The following is a 21,859-nucleotide window of genomic DNA, read 5'->3' on the forward strand; positions in this document are numbered from 1 at the left end:
TTAAAGAAATTAAAAAAAAAAAATGGTAATTAAACAGAATTAAGCATTTAAACTCTGCCTTTTACATACAGGATAACTGTGGTTCATTCCTGGTTAGGAAGAAAAAATTTTTTTCTTTTTTAAAAGATTTTCTTTTCTTCTTTTTCTCCAAGTGAGAGGAGGGGAGATAGAGAAATGGACTCTCACATGTGCCCTGACCATATCCACCCAGCAACACCCGTCTGGGCATCTGGGGCCAATGCTCTGCCCATCTGGGACCATGCTCGCAACTGAGATATTTTTAGCGCCTGAGGAAGAGGCTCCAAGGAGCCATCCTCAGCACCTCAGGCAATGCACTCAAACCAAAAAGGGAGGGGGGAGAAGCAGATGGTCACTTCTCTTGTGTGCCCTGATTGGGAATCAAATCCAGGACATCCACACACCACCTGACACTCTATACTAAGCTAACCTGCTAGGACCAAGAAAGAACTTTTTTAAATAGAAGAATAGCCCATAATCAATGTAGAAAAAGCAATACAATTGGGAAAAAACACCATTATACAGCCTTCAATATAACAAAACTATTAAGTTAAAGTTGTTTCAGAAATGCGAAAATAACAGTCTAGATTACTTGCTAATCTCCACAAAGAAAACTATCTCCAATATGCAGACATTTGGTGGGTCACTAACTTCTCCATATGATCAAATACAGTATCATAGATTGCAAAAAAACCCTGATATAATGTGCCTCCTGCTCAGATGAAATGATGTAGACAGCAATACCTAAGATGTTAAAAAAAAAATCCTTAGCCTGAATGTTGTTTAAAAGCCTCCTTAGGGAATAAAGATTATTACAATGAAAAAAATATATATGACAAGTGCAGATTTTGCATAAGATAACTAGGCACTTCGAAAAAGGAAAGGTAGAAGTTATAAGTTGGATTAGAAGGAACTAAAAAGATTTAACAAAAAGTAAGAAGTGAACTTTAATTAGAACTCAGTTTGAAGCAGTTAGAAAAAACATTTTTGAGAAAATTGGGGATTTTTAAATTATAGCTTGAATATTATATAATATACTGTGTTAGTTTTTGAAGAATATTATAATTTTGATTATAAAAAAGAAATCCAGTAGATAAAAGTGGTTACTCAGGGAGGGAAGCTTGAGGGAGGGGAATAAAAGGGACAAATATATGGTAACAGAAAAATGATTTGACTTTGAGTGATGGGCACACAATGCAATCAAAAGTCCAAATGCTATAGAGATGTCCAGTGGAAACCTATATATTATTATTGATCAATGTTACCCCATTAAATTTAATTTCTAAATTAAAAAAAAATTAAAGGGTCCTTATTCTTAGAAAATGTATATTAATTTGTAGTGAGTGAAATGTTATATAACTTACATTCAAATGATTCAACAAAGTATACATCCATATATATTACATATATTAAAATGTGAACACCGGCCCTGGCCGGTTGGCTCAGCGGTAGAGCGTCAGCCTGGCGTGTGGGGGACCCAGGTTCGGTTCCTGGCCAAGACACACAGGAGAAGCGCCCATTTGCTTCTCCACCCCCCCCTTCCTCTCTGTCTCTCTTATCCCCTCCCGCAGCCAAGGCTCCATTGGAGCAAAGATGGCCCAGGCGCTGGGGATGGCTCCTTGGCCTCTGCCCCAGGCGCTAGAGTGGCTCTGGTTGCGGCAGAGCAACGCCCCCTGGTGGGCAGAGCCTCGCCCCTGGTGGGCGTGCCAGGTGTATCCCGGTCGGGCGCATGCAGGAGTCTGACTGCCTCCCTGCTTTGAACTTCGTAACAATAAAACAAATAAAAAACAACCAACTATCTTTAGACCTTCACTAATAGAAATAGGGGGTTCAAGTTCGAAACCCCAACCTTCAAAAATCAAGGTGGTGGTACATGGGCCATTACTATACTATCTTTTTTTATTATTATTATTCATTTTAGAGAGAGAAGGGAGGGAGGAGCAGAAAGCATCAACTCCCATATGTGCCTTGACCAGGGAAGCCTAGGGTTTCGAACCAGCGACCTCAGTGTTCCAGCTAGATGCTTTTACCCACTGCGCCACCGCAGGTCAGGCTATACTATCTTTTAAATCTATTTTTATGTTTGGCCTGACACGGCGGTGGCGCAGTAGATAGAGCATTGGAATGGGATGTAGAGGACCCAAGTTCGAAACCTTGAGGTCACCAATTTGAATGTGGTTGAGCACAGGCCCACCGGCTTGAGTGTGAGGTCACTGGCTCAAAGCCAAAGGTCACTAGCTTGAGCAAGAGATCACTAACTCTGCCAAAGCCCCACCCCAACCCCTCGTCAAGGCACATATGAGAAAGCAATCAATGAACAACTACTAAGGTGCTGAACGAAGAATTGATGTTTCTCATCTCTCCTCCTTCCTGCCTGTCTATCCCTACCTGTCCCTCTCTATGTATCTCTCTCTCACTGTCTCGGTCACAAAAAAAAATCTATTTTTATCTTTGAGACTTTTTATAATAAAAAATTTGGGAAAAAACAAAAAGTAATAAACAGAGGTGGGATTCAAAAAATAAAAGAAGTATACAAAAGTAGATTATGTTATAAGAGTTTTAAAATATTAATGAAAACAATAAATACCTAACAAAAATTAATACAAATGTTATTTAAGATATTTCCATATTGCAACTTGATTGGCATCCTCACATGCAATTTTTTTCATCTATGGATGAAATAAGCATTACTATGGGCATTTAAAATATATTGTTTTGCCCGCCCGTGGCAGCAGGGGCTGTGACAGCAGGAGCACTCACGGCAATGTAGGCTGAGGTGGTGGGCCTGTGGACAGACCACACCTCGGGAACAGAGAACAAACCCACTGGACTCCTGTGACCACATCTTTATGAGGGATGAAAAAGAAGGAAAAAAAAAAAGTCTGGATAGAATGACACCTGAGGCTAAGGGGCAAGCCACACCCAATACCATTCCAAATGCCTGAATTACCATGTTGAGCCCAACAAGCAGCCAGCAGTAACAGGTGGCAGAAAGTGGGTCTCAGGGGGACTTGAACTTTTAAAGGAACTTTCCCCAGGCCAAGAGTAGATAAAAGCTAGCCTAGGAGTGCAGCTGATATTTACAACAGCACCTGGGCCCAGCAGAGGCAGTCACAAATTCTGGATCACAGATAGCTCCAAGAAGGTTGCTAAGGGCCAGTCATAATAAGTAGTGAGGCCCTGGCCAGTTGGCTCAGTGGTAGAGCGTTGGCCTGGCGTGCAGGAGTCCCGGGTTTGATTCCTGGCCAGGGCACACAGGAGAGACGCCCATGTGCTTCTCCACCCCTCCCCCTCTCCTTCCTCTCTGTCTCTCTCTTCCCCTCCCGCAGCCAAGGCTCCATTGGAGCAAAGTTGGCCCGGGCGCTGAGAATAGCTCCATGGCCTCTGCCTCAGGTGCTAGAATGGCCCTGGTTGCAACAGAGCAACACCCCAGATGGGCAGAGCATCGCCCCCTGGTGGGCATCCCAGGTGGATCCGGGTCAGGCATATGCGGGAGTCTGACTGCCTCCCTGTTTCCAACTTCAGAAAAATACAAAAAAAATAAAATAAAATAAGTAGTGACCTCCACTGGTCTGCATCACGTTCCAGCCAGGGAGGTCCAGGGCTGGCACATCTAGCTGCCAGATAGGGAGAGCATCAGTACAAGACCTAACAACTCTTCTTAGAGTGGTAGCTTAAGGAAGGGCTCCACACACCTGACCCAGATAAGACATAGAAAATGCCAACACAAATAGAAAAACAAACAAACAGTGGGAGCAGACAAGTAGCCCACAGCAGATTACAAACAACAGCTGATGGAAACCCAAGAAGGTCTAGGAACAACAAAACTGGAAACTGGAGGCAGACAACACCAACCCTAGACTCAGCTAGCTACACAAACAGCACATCTAAAGAAGGAGTCTATACACAGACAAAATGGGAAGACAGAGAAATGCAATCCAAATGAATCAACAAGAGAAATCCCCAGAAACAGAACTGAATGAGATGGAAGAAACCAAATTACTGATTATAGAGTTTAAAATAATGATTGTTAGGATGCTCAAAGATCTTAGAGCAGCGGTTCTCAACCAGCAGGGGTTGAACGAACAAAACACAGGGGTTGCCTAAAGTCATCGGAAATACATATTTTATTTAAAAATGTATTGTATAATAAAGATGTATTTTCCGATGGCTTTAGGCGACCCCTGTGTTTTGGTCATTCAACCCCCGCCAGGGTCGCAACCCACAGGTTGAGAATCGCTGTCTTAGAGCAACAATGGATGGACATAACAAGCACCTAAATAAAAAGATAGCAAGCATCAAAAAGGACACTGAAATCATAAAAAAGAAACCAGCCAGAAATGACAAATACAATATCAGAAATGAAGACTACACTAAAAGGAAGTAAAAGCAGGCTAGATGAAGCATAGGATCAAATCAGCGATTTAGAGGACAAGATAAACAAAAGCATGGAAACAGAGCAGCAAAAAGAAAAGAGGCTCAAAAAGTCTGAGGAAACTCTAAGAGAGCTCTGTGACAACATGAAAAGAAATAATATCCGCATCATAGGGATTCCTGAATGAGAAGAGAAAGAACAAGGGATAGAGAACCTCACTGAAGAAATCATAGCTGAAAACTTCCCTAAATTGATAAAGGAAAAAGTCACACAAGTTCAAGAAGCACAAAGAGTCCCATTAAAGAGAAACCGAAAAAGGCCTACACCAAGACATATCATAATTAAAATACCAAAATGAAGAAATAAAAAAAGAATACTGAAAGTTGCAAGAGAAAAGCAGTCAATTACCTACAGAGGAGCCCCCATAAGGATGACATCCAACTTTTCAACAGAAACACTAGAGGCCAGAAGGAAATGGCAAGAAATATTCAAAGTAATGCAAAATAAGAGCCTACAACCAAAACTTCTTTATCCAGCAATACTATCATTTAAAAATGAAGGAAAAATAAAAAGCTACCCAGACAAAAAAAAAACCAAAAAAAAAAACCTCAAAGAATTCATTACAACCAAACCAATGCTGCAAGAAATGTTAAGGGGCCTGTTGTAAAAGAGAATAGGAAAAAAATCTAGAAAAAGAAAAATGTAGATTTAAAAAATAAAATGGCAATAAACAACTACATATCAATAATCACCTTATATGTAAATGGATTAAATTCTCCAATCAAAAGAAAACAGGACTCATATATATGCTGTATACAAGAGATCCACCTCAAAACAAAAGAGACACATAGACTGAAAGTGAAGGGATGAAAAAAAATATTTCATGCAAATAGAAATGAAAATAAAAGCTGGGGTAGCAATACTTCTATCTAACAAAATAGACTTTAAAACAAAGGCTAGCCTGACTTATGGTGGCACAGTGGAAAAGCGTTGACCTGGAATGCTGAGGTCACTGGTTCAAAACCTGGGTTTTCCCAGTCAAGGCATATATGGAAGATGATGCTTCCTGCTCCTCTCCTCTTCTCTCTCTCTCTCTCTAAAATTAATAAATAAATCATTAAAAATAAATTTAAAAAAACACTATAATAAGGCATAAAGAAGGTTGCTACATAATTATAAGGGAGCAATCAAACAGGAAGATATAACCATTATAAATATCCATGCACCTAATATAGAAGCACTTAAATATATAAAGCAGATTTTGATGGACATAAAGGGCGAGATCAATAGCAATACTATAATAGTAGGGGATTTTAATACCCCATTAACATCAATGGATAGATCCTCAAAAAAGAAAATTAACAAAAAAACAGCCACCTTAAATGACACACTAGATCAACTGGACTTAATAGATATCTTCAGAACCATTCACCCTAAAGCAGAAGAATATACATTCTTTTGAAGTGCTCACAGTACATTCTCTAGGATAGACCACATGTTAGGACCCAAAACAAGTCTCAATAAATTTAAGAAGATTGAAATCATATCAAGCATCTTCTGTGACCACAATGGCATGAAACTAGGAATCAACTACAATAGAAAAACTGAAAAACATTCAAATACTTGGAAACTAAACAGGATCTTATTATATAACAAATGGGTTAACAATGAGATGAAAGAAGAAATAAAAAATTTCCTTGAAACAAATGAAAATGAACATAAAACTCAAAATTTATCGGACACAACAAAAGCAGTACTGAGAGGGAATTTCATAGCATTACAGGCATACCTTAAGAAGCAAGAAAATGCTCAAATTAACAACTTAACCCTGCATCTAAAAGAACTAGAAAAAGAACAACAAATAAAGCCCAAAGGAAGTAGAAGCAAGGAAATATAAAGATCAGAGCAGAAATAAATGACACAGAGGCTAAAAAACAATACAGAAGATCAATGAAATCAAGAGCTGGTTCTTTGAAAAGGTAAACAAGATTGATGAACCTTTAACCAGACTCACCAAGAAAAAAAGAGAGGACATAAATAAATAAAATTAGAAATGAGAGTGGAGAAGTAACAACTAAATAAATAAAATTAGAAATGAGAGTGGAGAAGTAACAACTGACACAGCAGAAATACAAAGGACTGTAAGAAAATACTATGAAGAAATTTATGCCAAAAAATTAGACAGCTAAGGTGAAATGTACAAATTCCTTGAAACATATACTCTTCCAAAAATCAATCTGGAAGAATCAGAAAACCTAAATAGACTGATTACAACAAATGAGATTGAAACAATGATCAATAAATGCCCGACAAACAAAAGCCCTGGGCCAGATGGCTTCACAGGCTAATTTTACCAAATATTCAAAGAAGAACTAACTCCTATCCTTCTCAAGCTATTTCAAAAAATTCAAGATGAGGGAAAACTTCTAAACTCCTTTAATGAGGCAAGCATAACCCTCATTCCAAAACCAGGCAAAGACTCTACAACGAAAGAAAACTACAGGCCAATATTCCTGATAAGCCTAGATGTTAAAATTCTCAACAAGATATTGACAAACCAGATCCAAAAATACATGAAAAAAATCATACACCATGATCAAGTGGGATTTATTCTGGGGAGGCAAGGCTGGTACAATATTCACAAATCAATCAACATAATTCATCACATAAACAAAAGGAAGGATAAAAATTACATGATAATATCAATTGATGCAGAAAAAGCATTTGATAAAATCAAGCAGCCATTTATGATAAAAAAACTCTCAGCAAAGTGGAAATACAGGGAACATACCTCAACATGATAAAGGCCATCTATGACAGGCCCACAGCCAACATCATGCTCAATGGGCAAAAGTTAAAAGCAATTCCCTTAAGATCAGGAACAAGCCAGGGGTGCCCCCTTTCACCACTCTTATTCAATATAGTTCTGGAAGTCCTAGCCACAGCAATCAGAAAAAATAAAAATAAAAGGCATCCAAATAGGAAAAGAAGAAGTAAAACTTTCATTAATTTGCTGATATGATACTATATATAGAAAACCATAAAGTCACAAATAACTACTGGACCGCCTGACCAGGATAGGAAGAATAAACATCATTAAAATGTGCACAGTGGATAGAGTATCAGACTAGGACGTGGAGGACTCGGGTTCAAGACCCTGAGGTTGACAGCTTGAGCGTGGGCTCATTGGGTTTGAGCAAGGCTCCCTAGCTTGAGCCCAAGGTTGCTGGCTCAAGCAAGGGGTCACTTGGTCTGCTGTAGCCCCCAGTCAAGGCACATATGAGAAATCAATCAATGTACAATTAAGAAACTGCAACAAAGAATTGATGTTTCTCATCTCCCTCCCTTCCTGTCTGTCTGTCCCTCTCTCTGACTCTGTCTGACACACACACACACACACACACACACACACACACACACATCTACTGGATCTGACAAATGAATTCAGCAAGGTGGCAGGATATAAAATTAATACTCAGAAATCAGAGGCATTTTTATACACCAACAATGATCTGTCTGAAAGAGAAATTAAGAAAACAATCCTCATCACTACTATCACTACTGCAACAACAAAAATAAAGTACATAGGGGTAAATTTAACCAAGGAGGTAAAAGACTTGTACAGTACCCAGAAAATTATAAAACATTGATTAAAAAAATCAAGGAAGATACAAACAAGTGGAAGCATATACCATGTTCATGGATAGGAAGAATAAACATCATTAAAATGTCCATATTACCCAAAGCAATCTATAAATTCAATGCAATTCTTATTAAAATACCAATGGCATACTTCAAAGATATAGAAAAAATATTCCAAAAATTTATATGGAACCAAAAAAGAACAAGAATAGCCTCAGCAATCTTGAAAAAGAAAAATAAAGTGGGTGGAATCACACTTCCTGATATCAAGTTATATTACAAGGCCACTGTACTCAAAACAGCATGGTACTGGCATAAGAACAAGCATATAGATCAATGGAAAAGAACAGAGAACACAGAAATAAACCCACACCTTAATGGACAATTGATATTTGACAAAGGAAGTAGGAGCATACAACAGAGTAAAGACAGTCTCTTTAACAAATGGTGTTGGGAAGACTGGACAGCTACCCACAAAAAATGAAACTAGACCATCAACTTACACCATTCACAAAAATAAACTCAAAATGTATAAAAGACTTAAATGTAAGTCGTGAAACCATAGTCATCTTAGAAGAAAACATAGACAGTAAGCTCTCCAACATCTCTCGCAGCAATATATTTGCTGATTTATCTCCACAGGCAAGTGAAAAAAGGACAGGATGAACAAACGGGACTATATCAAATTAAAAAGCTATGGATATTCCTCAAAAAATTAAAAATGGAACTGCCTTTTGACTCAGCCATCTCACTTTTAGGAATATATCCTAAGAGTACCAAATCACTGATTCAAAAAAAGAAATGCATCCCCTTATTTACTGCAGCATTGTTTACAATTGCCAGGATCTGGAAACAGCCCAAGTGTCTGTCAGTGGATGAGTAGATTAAAAAGCAATGGAATACACAATGGAATACTATGCGGCCATGAAAAAGAAGGAAATCTTAACTTTTGTGACAACATGGATGGACCTGGAAACTATCATGCTACATGAAATATGCCAGGCAGAGAAAGAAAAATATCATATGACCTCACTCATTTGAGAAATCTAATGAACAATGTGAACTGAGGAACAGAATAGAGGCAGAGGTGGGATCAAAGGGACCAGAGGGAAAGGGAACAGAGGGAAAGGGGATGAGAGGATGGGATCAGAGAAGGGAAAGAGATTAGTGAAATTATATATACATAACAGCGTTATAGAGAGCAGGGCAGCAAATCATGGAGAGAAGGGAAGGCGTTGGGGGGAGGGGGCAGAGAGGGTATCAAGGGGAACACGGAAGTGGGGGGCAGATATATTCAGCGGGACACTTGAATCTATGTAAACACAATAAATTAAAATCAATAAAATATGCTGTTTCACAGATGGACATTAAAATAGAACAAGGAATGTAAATTTGTGATTTCCACATTGGGCAGCTGCCCAGGCACACATTCTTAGGGAGAACCCTAATTACAAGTGTCATTTTAACAACCAGTTCGCCAAACTCAAAAAAACATTAGGTATCAGTCCTGCCTAACCAGTGCATACCAGCTAAATCCCACCACTGGTAACAAAGTACATATTACACATTGCTATTATATCTCTTCTTTTCAAATGCTTTAAGAAGAATCAGAAAAATAAAAAATGAAAAAATAACAGTTAATCTAGTTTATAAAATTTTACAAAGTTAAAAAGAAATTTGAAGTTACAAAGAAAATTCCAGCCTGACCAGGCAGTGACGCAGTGGATAGAGTGTCGGACTGGGATGCGGAAGACCTAGGTTCAAGACCTTGAGGTCACCAGCTTGAGTGCAGGCTCATCTGGTTTGAGCAAAGCTCACCAGCTTGGACCCAAGGTCGCTGGCTTGAGCAAGGGGTCACTCGGTCTGCTGCAGCCCCATGGTCAAGGCACATATGAGAAAGCAGTCAATGAACTAAGGTGTTGCAACAAAAAACTAGTGATTGATGCTTCTCATCTCTCTCCATTCCTGTCTGTCTGTCCCTATCTATCCCTCTCTGACTCTGTCTCTAAAAAAAAAGAAAATTCCATTTCCATACATTAATATGTTGATTGAAATATTTAAGTTCTTGACTTAATTGTAATACAGAAATTAATGGAACTAAACAGCACTGTTTACCCACTGCTGCTCTCATCATTTTATTTTTTATTTTTTTTAGATTTTATTTTAAAGAAGAGAGAGAGAGAGAGAGAGAGAGAGAAGGGGGGAGGAGCAGGAAGCATCAACTCCCATATGTGCCTTGACCAGGCACGCCCAGGGTTTTGAACCAGTGACCTACCTCAGCGTTCCAGGTCAACGTTTTACCCACTGCACCACCACAGGCCAGACTCTCGTCATTTTATTTTGAGTAAAGCTGATATTTACAAGATTTCTAAATTTTTATTATAAATCCATTCATTCAATAACCAGTTACTGAAGACTACTTACTTTTTTAATATACAGAGACACATAGAAGAAAAACCAGATTCCCTATTTCATATACTCCATTTCCAAAAAAATTCATTGAAAAACTCATGATACAAATGGGGGAGGGGGAAGACATACCACTTGTATTAAAAGCCATACAGCACACTGGTTTTTCATGAGCAGGGAAGTGGGCCACAATACCATCACTGTCAGAATCCTCGCTCAGAAGCACCTTTACAAAAAGAAAGAAGAAAAATGAAAGTTAGCATTTATTCATCAGTTACTGAGCTGAAAGATATACACAGCTACACCACAATGTCCCTGACCAAATATCATGCTTTCACTACATTGGAAGATTACCTCTTGTCAATATAAGGTGAGAATGCCACTTTAAGAACGAGGAACTGACATAGTATGAACCCAGCAGATCAATCATATAAAATCTAAAGAGTTGATTAACTTGACTATAGATGACAGAGACAATAATTTCTTGAAGGGTAGGTTATCCAACAACAGAAACATATAGCTTTTATTGTGTTATGGCCTGGAAGGCCCTCACTGCCATGATATCAAAACCAGAAAATGACAAAAAGAAAATTACAGGTCCATATACCTGATGAATAGTAATGGAAAAATCCAAAACAAAATAGGAGCAAACCAAATCCAATAGCACCTTAAAAGGATAATACACCATGAACAACAGAGATTTATATTTGAAATGTAAGATTGATTCAATGTACAAACCCAATTTAATGCACCACATTAACAAACTGAACAAAAACAAAAATCAGTTTTTATTCCCCTGTGAAACTAAGCACAAAACTTGAAACAAGGGACTTAGTTTCACGGGTGTGAGGAGGGAAATAAATAAAACTGATTTTTTTTTTTTTTTACAGAGACAGAGAGAGGGACAGAGAGGGACACAAAGACAGGAGAGAGATGAGAAGCATCAATTCTTCACTGCGACACCTTAGTCATTCACTGACTGCTTTCTCGTATGTGCCTTGCCTGGGGGACTATAGCAGATTAAATGACCCCCTGCTCAAACCAGCAACCATGGGGTCATATCTATGATCCCACACTCAAACCAGCAACCCCACTCAAGCTGGATGAGCCCGCGCTCAAGCCAGCGACCTTGGGGTTTCAACCCTGAGTCCTCTGCATCCCAGTCTGACGCTCTATCTACTGCACCACCACTTGGTCAGGCAAATAAAACTGATTTTTGTGTGTTGGTTTTATAACCTACAACTTTGATGAATTCATTTATTATACTAACAATAACCAATCCAAAAAGGAAATTAAGAAAATCCCATTTGCTGTAGCATCATATTTATCAATTTTAATGACCTTTTCAAAGAACCAAATTTGGATTTTCTCCCACATTTCACTGTTTGCAATTTTGTTGATTTCAGTAATTTCTTAGTGTTACTATATAGATTACAAGGTGCTGTACAGATTACAAGATTACAGGTTAGTGCCTGACTTAACTGCAATAAATTCTAGAATCTTTATCCAAAATAGCAGGTCCCTGTGTATCCATGTCATTTCATTCAATGTCCATTTTGTTATAACATTGATGTGATGCTGTAGGAACTTAACTTTTGTTTATGTCAATTAGCTGATGGTAAAAGTGATTTTACTGTGCGTTGTTTCACTTAAGAGTTGCAGAACCTAGCAACGTTAACTGAAGACTTAATGTATAACATTGTGACATGCACTGTCATTTATATTACCAACTCAGAAACATGTAATAATCATTACCTAACACAATCTACTGCCTTTTAAAGGAATTAAGGAAAAAGCCTGACCAAGTAGTGGTGCAGTGGATAGAGATTCAGACTGGGACACGGGGGACCCAGGTTTGAAAGCCTAAGGTCGCTGGCCTGAGCGTGGGCTCATCTGGCTTGAGGCAGGCTCATCCAGCTTGGGTACAGGCTCATCCAGCTTGGGTACAGGCTCATCCAGCTTGAGTGCAGGCTCATCTGGCTTGAGTGCGGGGTCGCTGGCTTGAGCATGGGGTCACAGACATGACACCACGGTCGCTGGCTTGAGTCCAAAGGTCACTGGCTTGAGCTCAGGTCCCTGGCTTGAACAAGGGGTCACTCACTCTGCTGTAGCCCCCTGGTCAAGGCACATATGAGGAAGCAATCAATGAACAATTAAAGTACCACAACAAAGAATTGATGCTTCTAATCTCCCTCCCTTCCTGCCTGTCTGTCCCTACCTGTCCTTCTGTGTCTCTCTCTCACTGTCTCTGTCATAAAAAATTTTTTTTAAAATTAAGGGAAAATGATACATAGTAATATATTTTATTTCTTCAAATATTTTTCTGCACTGCTGGGCTTGGATTTTAACCTTTTACTCCAAAGCAAGAAAATCCCCTTTATAGGAGGAAAACTGTTTGTTTACAAGGCCCACTCTTCTCTAGTAAAACTATCACACTCACCAAACTCTAGGCAGATGTGAATAAGAATGGTCTCAAGCAAGAAGACCACCAGCTCCTTTATTTTTACCCAAGTTTTAGCACTTTCTTGCGAATACATGCTTATCACATCACTCTGAACTTTTGGTCAATTTTCAGAGTCCCCCAAATGCAAGCATGCCTCCCTTTGTTGGGCTTCACTTCATGGTGCCACACAAATGCTGCACTTTTCACAGACTGAAGGAAAGACCCTTCACCAGCAAAAAGATTATGATTCAATGAAGGCTCAGATGATGGTTAGCATTTTTAGCAATAGTCTTTTATTTTTAGCAATAAAGTATGTGCATTGCTTTTGAGACACAATTCTATTATACACTTAATAAACTGCAGTACAGCGTGAACACAAACATTCATGTGACTCTACTGCAATGTTCATTTTATTGTGGTGTTCTGGAACCAAACCCACAACAGCTCCAAGGTATTTCTGTAGTTATTTTTGAAAATTCTGTCCAGTAATATGCCTGTTTTCTGGGGACAGGATTAGCTTACCTCTTCACCGTGGCTGGAAGTCATTCCCAAATCATCTTTAAATATATACATACAAGTCACCCATTTTAAATATATGAGCAAATGTTTAGCAAATCTATATTGTGAAATCACTGCTAGAGTTTAGATTTAGAATACTTCTATCACCCCCCAATTTCCTTCATTACAACTTTACAATAGATCTCCAACCCCAGGCTGCCGGCAATCCCTAACACAGGGGTCCCCAAACTATGGCCCGCGGGCCACATGTGGCCCCCTGAGGCCATTTATCCAGCCCCCGCTGCACTTCTGGAAGGGGCACCTCTTTCATTGGTGGTCAGTGAGAGGAGCATAGTTCCCATTGAAATACTGGTCAGTTGGTTGATTTAAATTTACTTGTTCTTTATTTTAAATATTGTATTTGTTCCCGTTTTGTTTTTTACTTTAAAATAAGATATGTGCAGTGTGCATAGGGATTTGTTCATAGTTGTTTTTTTTATAGTCCGGCCCTCCAACGGTCTGAGGGACAGTGAACTGGCCCCCTGTGTAAAAAGTTTGGGTACCCCTGCCCTAACATATATGTTATCGCTTTGGCTTTTCCTAAAAATATGTAACAATATTTGCTCTTTCATGGCCAGCTTCTTTCACTATGTATAATATTTTCAATGTTCATCTATACTGCAGCATGAATCAGTGCTTCCTTTCTTTTTATCACTACATAATACTACATTGCATGCATATACTACATTTTATGTTTTTATTTTACTTTTTGCTTGTGCAAAAGCAGTTTATTGAGAATGCAGCAGTGCACAACGGGCACCTTACACACCTGCTCAGAAAGGTACTCAGTACACAGGACGTGTTGCTAATGAAGAGCAGTGGGAACATAGGCTCCTCTGGGCAACTTCCCCAACCTCATCCCGCTGAAGGGTTGGACACTCCTAATCCTTTCCTAGAAGGTAACTATGGTTCGCTAGAGGTAGAACCCCCCAGGAGTGCCTTCTTGTTTTCGATAAAAAATATTTTCTTTAGATTTATTTTTATAGTTTCCATTAGCTGCTTTCATTCTATGTTCTCTCAAGGCCATCAGACCAGCTTCTGTCAGTACCAGATAGGTCTTTAGCCATGAACAAGTCATTCACTGTCACACCGTTGCCCAGCATCATTCTGCCTGTGTAGATCTGGAAGACGAGCTCCCTGGTCTTCTTGTTCGGTAGAAAGATCTCCATCTTCTGGTCAATGCGGCCTGGTATGATAAGTGCTAGGTCCAAAGTTTCTATCGGGTTTATGGCCATGGTAACTTGAATGTCTTCCCTTGAATCAAATCTATCCAACTGGTTCAACAATTCCAATGCTGCTCACAGAATTTCTCTTACCACCAGAATCTGAGGCCTATCATTTTGTCCCAATGGCATCCATTTCATTAGTAAACACAGTGGACGGTGGAAGTTCTTCAGCAACTCAAAACAATTCCCAAACAAGTTGGATCCCATCACCTACATTATTCTGAATCAAATTCAGAGTCAATCATTCTCCAAAATGTGCCCAGGTTTGGTTTGCTACTGCTTTTGATAATAAGCTTTGACCAGTGTCAGGTGGATCACAGAGGACGATTTACTAAGGGGGCTTTATATCCGTATCTTCACAATATTCAGGATGAGTGAGAGGAAGCTCCACAGATTCATTAGTAGCCTGGATTTGGTTGTCCAACCCCCAGTGTCAGCACAGGTCTCCTGCTGGGCTTTATCTATCTTCATTACTGTGACCAAAGGAGTCATGTCATCCATCAACACCCTGTCATGGGATATACCTGGTGGATGAGCAGGACCAAGCAGCCTGGTTCAAACAAATCCTTGTCCACAATTGAAAGAGTACTGACATAGTACTCTGAGCCCACAGGTGAGACACAATGGCATAATTGTCATCGATGATCTTTCTCCAAAGGGTCCTACCGACATCGGGGGGCCCCCCTCAAATCATCCACCTTTGATCTTTCCTACTCTTGCACTTCTTCTAAAGCCTTCATTTGTCCCTAACTTCTAATGAATTCTTTCTCCATGAGAAGACAATCTTGAATTCTCTCTAACTTCAATAATTTAATGGGCACTGAGTGTGAGGTATCACCAGTGGCAGTTTGCTGGTACCATCTGGTCCCAACTCTAGTTGGTATATTTACCACTTTTTGTTTATTTATCCATTTTATCTGTTGTACACTTGGGTTGCTCCTACTTTTTAGCTATTACAAATAATGCTGCTGTGACATCCATGTACAAATTTTTATATGGACATATATTTTCACTTCTCTTGGGTATATACCTAGGAGATAAGTCGCTGAGTTACATGGTATCTCTTTTCCAAAGCAACTGTACAATTTTATATTCCCACGAATATGATGACTCTTCTTTCTGCTTATTGGCCATTTGTATATCTTTTTAAGAAAAATGTGTATTCAAATTCTGTGCTAAAATTGGTTTACCTTGGTATTATTCAGTTGTAGAAGTTATTTGTATATTCTAGATACCAGTCTCTTATCAAAAATATGATTTCCATAAATTTTCTCCCCTTTAATGGGTTGTCTTTAAATTTTCTTGATGCAACATATAGCACAAAACATTTTAATTTTTAGAAAGCTCAATTTACTTGTCTACTTTTAAAATGTAAGTACCATTTCTAAAACATACGTTGATCATCACATAAGATGAAGGTATAATTTCTGCCTCAACACATGAGAAAGATAATATGTTAAATATAGTTCTATTTTACCTGTGCCAGTTCTCTTCTCTCCTTTCTGCAGTTCTAAGCCTTCTTTTGTTATAATTTCTTTAGAAAGCTTCCTTTAGCCATTCTTTAAGTGTAGATCTATTCATCACAAATTTCTCTAGTTTTTGTTTTCATAAGAAGGTCTTTATTTCCCCTTCATTTCTAAAGGATATTTCCACTAGGGAATTCAGGCTTAAAAGTTCTTTTATTTCACTGTTTTAAAGATGGTGTACTACAGCCTGACCTGTGGTGGCACAGTAGATAAAGCGTCGACCTGGAAATGCTGAGGTTGCCGGTTCGAAACCCTGGGCTTGCCTGGTCAAGGCACATATGGGAGTTGATGCTTCCAGCTCCTCCCCCCTGTCTCTCTCTCTCTCTGACTCCCTCTCTCTCCTCTCTAAAATGAATAAATAATAATAAAAAAAAATTAAAAAAAAAAAAAAAAAAAAAAGATGGTGTACTACTTCCTCCATCTTACACGGATTCTGATGAGAAGTCTGCTGCCTATCACACATTACTGGGAGGAATGTAAAACAATATAGCCCCTCTGGAAAAGAGCTCAGCAGTTTATGACAAACCTAAACATGCACTCACCAATTACATTCTTGGGTAATTAATATAGGCAGATGAAAATTTTACCCAAATCACAACGCTTACACAAATGTTGACAGCAGCTTTATTCACAGAAGCAAAACGCTAGAAACAACTGAAATATCTTTCAATGGGTGAATGGTTGAACAGATACATCCTTACACAGAAATATAACAGAGAGATTAAAAAGAATGAATTGTATGGTTGGCTCAGTGGTAGAGCTTTGGCCTGGCGTGCAGGAATACCGGGTTCAATTCCCGGCCAGGGCACACAGGAGAAGCGCCCATCTGCTTCTCCACCCCTCCCCCTCTCTTTCCTCTCTGTCTCTGTCTTCCCCTCCCGCAGCCAAGGCTCCATTGGAGCAAAGTTGGCCCAGGCGCTGAGGATGGCTCCATGGCCTCTGCCTTAGGTGCTAGAATGGCTCTGGTTGCAACAGAGAAACGCCCCAGATGGGCAGTGCATGGTCCCCTGGTGGGCATGCCAGGTGGATCCTGGTCGGGTGCATGCGGGAGTCTGACTGCCTCCCCATTTCCAACTTCAGAAAAATAAAAATATATAAATAAATTTAAAAAAAAGAAAAGAAAATAAAAAATAAAAAGAATGAATTGTATGTAATAAACAAAATGAACTTCAAGGATATATTTAGTGAAAAAAGTTAATCTTAAAATATTACATACTAAATGATTTCATTTATGTAACATTCTAGAAATCACAAAATTATAAAAGTGGAGCCTAACCTGTGGTGGCACAGTAGATGAAGCAACAATCTGGAATGCTGAAATCACCAGTTTGTAACCCTGGCTGGTAAAGGCACATACAAGAAGGAACTACTAGGGTTTGATGCTTCCCACTCTTGCCCCCCTTTCTCTCTCTTCTCTCTCTAATTTCTAAAATCAATAAATAATATCTTTAAAGGTGGAGAACATATTAGTGGTTGTCAGAGAAAGGGATAATGGTAGGTTAAAGAAATACAAAGAGGTGTTTGTGTGTTAAACAGTCCTATATGTTAACTGTGATGGATTATGTTAATTATATGATAGTAATCTATATAAGGGATAAAATTTCATAGAACTATATAAACCCACATACAAATACAAATTAATTCAGGTAAAACTAATGGTGAGAAGTGGAGAAGGTCTGTAGCCTAGTAACATTAATGTATTATTGTCAATATCCTGGTTTTGATATTGTACTACAGGGTGGCAGAATATGAGTGAAGGGCATAAAGACATATGTGCAACAATTATTTCAAAATTAAAATGTAAGCTGAAAGCTTTTGACTTTCTCTCACTCTGATGGGTGATAGATTATATCTCATTGTAGTTTAACTTCTCCTCATATAACAAGTGAAGTCATTGGCATAGATTTTATACCATTTATATATAACTTTTCTGTGAAATGTTTATTTTCTGCATATTTTTCTATTCTAACTCAATCTCTTGTACAAGACTGCCTTTCCTTTTGCATATGTTATAACCTATGCCTCTCTTTCTAACACAATTAGTATTGAGTAATCCAGTTGATGGTACTAATACCGAAGCCATCCAGCAAACGGCACACTGTTCTTAGGACACAGTAAAATCTCATACCACTTCCTAGGCTTCTTTGATTCTTCTCTCTATGAGTTTCACAAATAAAATAACCAGATACTTTTGGAAGGATTCTCTCCACTGCATTAGTACCTTGCTTAATCATAAAACCAAACAGATCCCAATACAACTGTCCTAAGACATATAATATAAGGTCTACCAGAAAGTTCTGTCCGTTTCTATCACAACAAGTTTCGACACGTAAGCACATGTTTATTTGGCGCATGTGTGCCTCTCTATTTTTATCACTTAATGTATACATACTGACGTAGCAAATTAACTAAAACAAGTTTAGAAAAGAGGCCGGTGATGTTCAATAGGAAGAACATCATACTGCATCATGATAATGCCAGGCCACATGCTACTTTGGGGACTCGTCAAAAATTGCAGAACTAGGCTGGGAAATTCTGTCACATCCACCATATTCCCCGGACTTAGCACCCTCCGACTGTCACTTGTTTTTGTCCTTACAAAATTTTTTGAAGGGCAAAAAATTCAAAAATGAAGAAGATATCAAACAAGCACTGGTTCAATTTTTTGCATCAAAAGATAAAACATTTTTTTACTATAAAATGAAGCAGACCGGGGGCACTCTCACTCAGATCCTGCCATCAGCATTGCAGAGGAGAAGCCACCAAGATGGTGGAGTGCTGAAGGAGAAGCCAGTTTGTGCAGAGTTTGTGCAGAGAGAAGGAGATGGGGAACGGAGGTGAATAAGGCTGGTAAGGTAGAAACCTTTGATTCTAGGAAACTCGGATGAGTCAGTGGCTTTGAGAGCCCTGAATGGAAAGGGAAGTGTTTTCCCACTGTGTATTTTCTCGCCTGCTGGGTGCAAGCTACGATTAAAGCTAATGGCCCACCAAAAAAAAGATAAAACATTTTTCAAAAATGGGATATACAAATTGCCCTCACGCTGGCAAGAAATCATTAATAATAATGGCAATTATATTACTTAATAAAGTTTATTGATGGCAAGAAAAATTTGTATTTTGTTTTATTCCAAAAACAGAGAGAACTTTCCGGTAGATCTTATATTTACTTACTACTTAACAAAGCAGGCTGAACCTCTTAATATATGTAGTAAAAACCTGACTATATTATAACAAAGCAAAGCACTTTAATTAATACAAGATGAACAGGCCTTTATCATATGTACAAAAAGACAGACAAAACACCTAAGAAAATTTTAAATTATCATGAATAACACATGTGCTCAAGACAAGGTGGCTCAAGTTTATGTCACCGTTCTGGAACATTTTTCTTTGATTAGCAGCTTTGCCATATTGTTAACTTCAATTATATAAATGTGTAAAGGCAAATTATACCACTTAACTTCTCATAGCCATGAAATGCTTTTAAATCAAACATGAAAGTAACACATAAAAATGTACTGTCAATCAAATCCCTCCTTTCTTAATGTAGTTATCACACAATGACACCATCACCATAAAATCAAACTAATCAATTTAATATTAGAAAGATGGTCAGTAAAATTTTATACACTACCACTATAAACATAAAAATATCTTTATTAAAGGCTCAATGGATTTAAATAGCAAAAGCGAACCTAAAGTCAGTTTGAGCTCCTGGGATGTATATGGAAAAGGAAAAACACTACAGTTAAGGTCAAACATCAGTGGGAAAAGGACTAAAAGTGATAAATCTATGACATTAACCACTGCAGTTTTTTTTTTAATACAATCCAGCATAACCTAAAAACAACCCTGTACTCCAATTGAACTATTTATCAGAGACGAAAATGTCTTCTTGACAAAAAACAGATTCACATTAATAAAAGAAAGGAGGACAGTATTACACAGAGGAAATCTTGTTGCTTTAAAAAATATCTGTAATTATTTCAAAATGCACATAGCAACTTACCATTTACTAAACAGAAACTTATTTCCTGTCTTATGATAGAATTTTTAAATCAAGTTAAAATTTTAGACTGTTATAAACAGGAATGAAAAGATTGTGCTCCCAACAGATAATAGAAAATATAAAATTTCAGGTTCAATAACACTATTTAAAAGCTAACATTTCTACGATTCTTATTTCCTAATAAACAACTTTACTTGTTTCAAGTATCACAGAAACATTAACTTTTAGAACTCCACAATCTACAGTCCCTTTCCATATTTCAACCTTGATAATTCCATTTTAAAATTATAAAAAGTTACTGAAGAACTGGGGGGTAGGAGGAGGCACACATTTGAAACAAACATAAGGCCTGCTGCTATGCTTTTTATTAAATTACTTTAATTTTTTTCTCTTTACATGTTCCTATACTTAAAATAAAATCAAGCAATGAATTACATCTCTACGTCATCAAAATTATTAAGAGATACCATTTCCGACATTTAAATGACCACAAATCTGTCTGTCAACAAAGGCTAGATGTTGAACAGACGTGTTTATACTCACAAAACTAGACAGTGCTCACAAGGACTGTTACTACTCTCAGTAAATGTGGGTGGCCTGAAGGTGAATTAAGAATCAAAGGACAAGAGAATATAATTTTCACTTTAACACTCATAAAACACTAAAGGGTTTATATATTTAATTCCAATTAAAAAAGGAGAACATCTGTACGTGTCCATCAATATGAGCTAATTAACACAACTTTTAAAAAATTATTACAGTGAACTGAAAAGCTTGCTAGCATTTCATTAAAAAGATTTTTAAATAAGAATACAAGTCTATAATATATATGGTTAACCACAATACTAATAAGGGTAAGGTAGAGAACTATTATTATTCAGATTCCAAATAAAATACAATATCCAAATAATAGTAACCAAAAATTTCAAAGATATTTTTTTCTTGGTCTTTCATTACAGTAGACTCCCCTTTTTGAAATGCCACTGGAACTCACTATAGGAATTAATATATGAGTAGCTAACAAATGCAATCTTTCAATAAGATATAAAAACATATTTACTGGAAACATTTTTCTCAAAAAAACACACAAAAAAACAAGCACCAATATTTACAGTTACTGTTTTAAAAACTCACATAGTTTCTAAACATTATATCCAGAAAATAAAATTAAGTTTATATTCTGTGTAAAATTAAAATATTTGACATTCAAAACTATGATACAAAAGAAAAGTTATGGGTACATAAGGAAATAAAACTAAACCCAATTGGTTTCTTATCAACAAGATTTAAATGCCACATAATGTATTTTTTCATGTTTGTAAATGTTTCTGAACCTAGGTTTTAAGACCTATTTTATCTGAAGACAATTAGCTATTACCATGTATATATTCTAGCATATATTTTAAGATTCCATGTATTTTTTCATATTTATAAAAAAGTATTGTAATAAAATTTTTTATTTTTCACACTATTGCCACGGTAACCATCATTGTCAATTTTTTTTTAAATTCCCCGCAATATGTAAGTTCCTACTGATTAAATCTTCAGATTTAGGTTCTAACACATACCATTTAAAAAAGATGGTTATGAACAGAACAATTTAAAGAGATACATAATTATTTATTTGTGAAACAAATGTCCTGAGAAAGAGAT

The 21,859-nt window shown here is 37.7% G+C and overlaps 1 protein-coding gene and 1 pseudogene across 6 annotated transcripts in view; both read right to left on the reverse strand.

The window, feature by feature from the left end:
- Positions 1 to 21,859, reverse strand: part of BCAS3 (BCAS3 microtubule associated cell migration factor) — a 614,901-nt gene that overhangs the window by 434,336 nt on the left and 158,706 nt on the right. For all 6 annotated transcript variants that reach the window (XM_066363166.1, XM_066363167.1, XM_066363164.1 and 3 more), the window contains exon 13: positions 10,577 to 10,670. In XM_066363166.1, the coding sequence (XP_066219263.1) occupies positions 10,577 to 10,670 (94 nt within the window). The remainder of the gene's footprint in view (positions 1 to 10,576; positions 10,671 to 21,859) is intronic.
- LOC136393602 (26S proteasome regulatory subunit 4 pseudogene) lies at positions 14,359 to 15,608 on the reverse strand (annotated as a pseudogene).

The sequence above is a fragment of the Saccopteryx leptura genome, chromosome 2 (assembly GCF_036850995.1).
Source record: "Saccopteryx leptura isolate mSacLep1 chromosome 2, mSacLep1_pri_phased_curated, whole genome shotgun sequence".
Taxonomy (NCBI): Eukaryota; Metazoa; Chordata; class Mammalia; order Chiroptera; family Emballonuridae; genus Saccopteryx; species Saccopteryx leptura.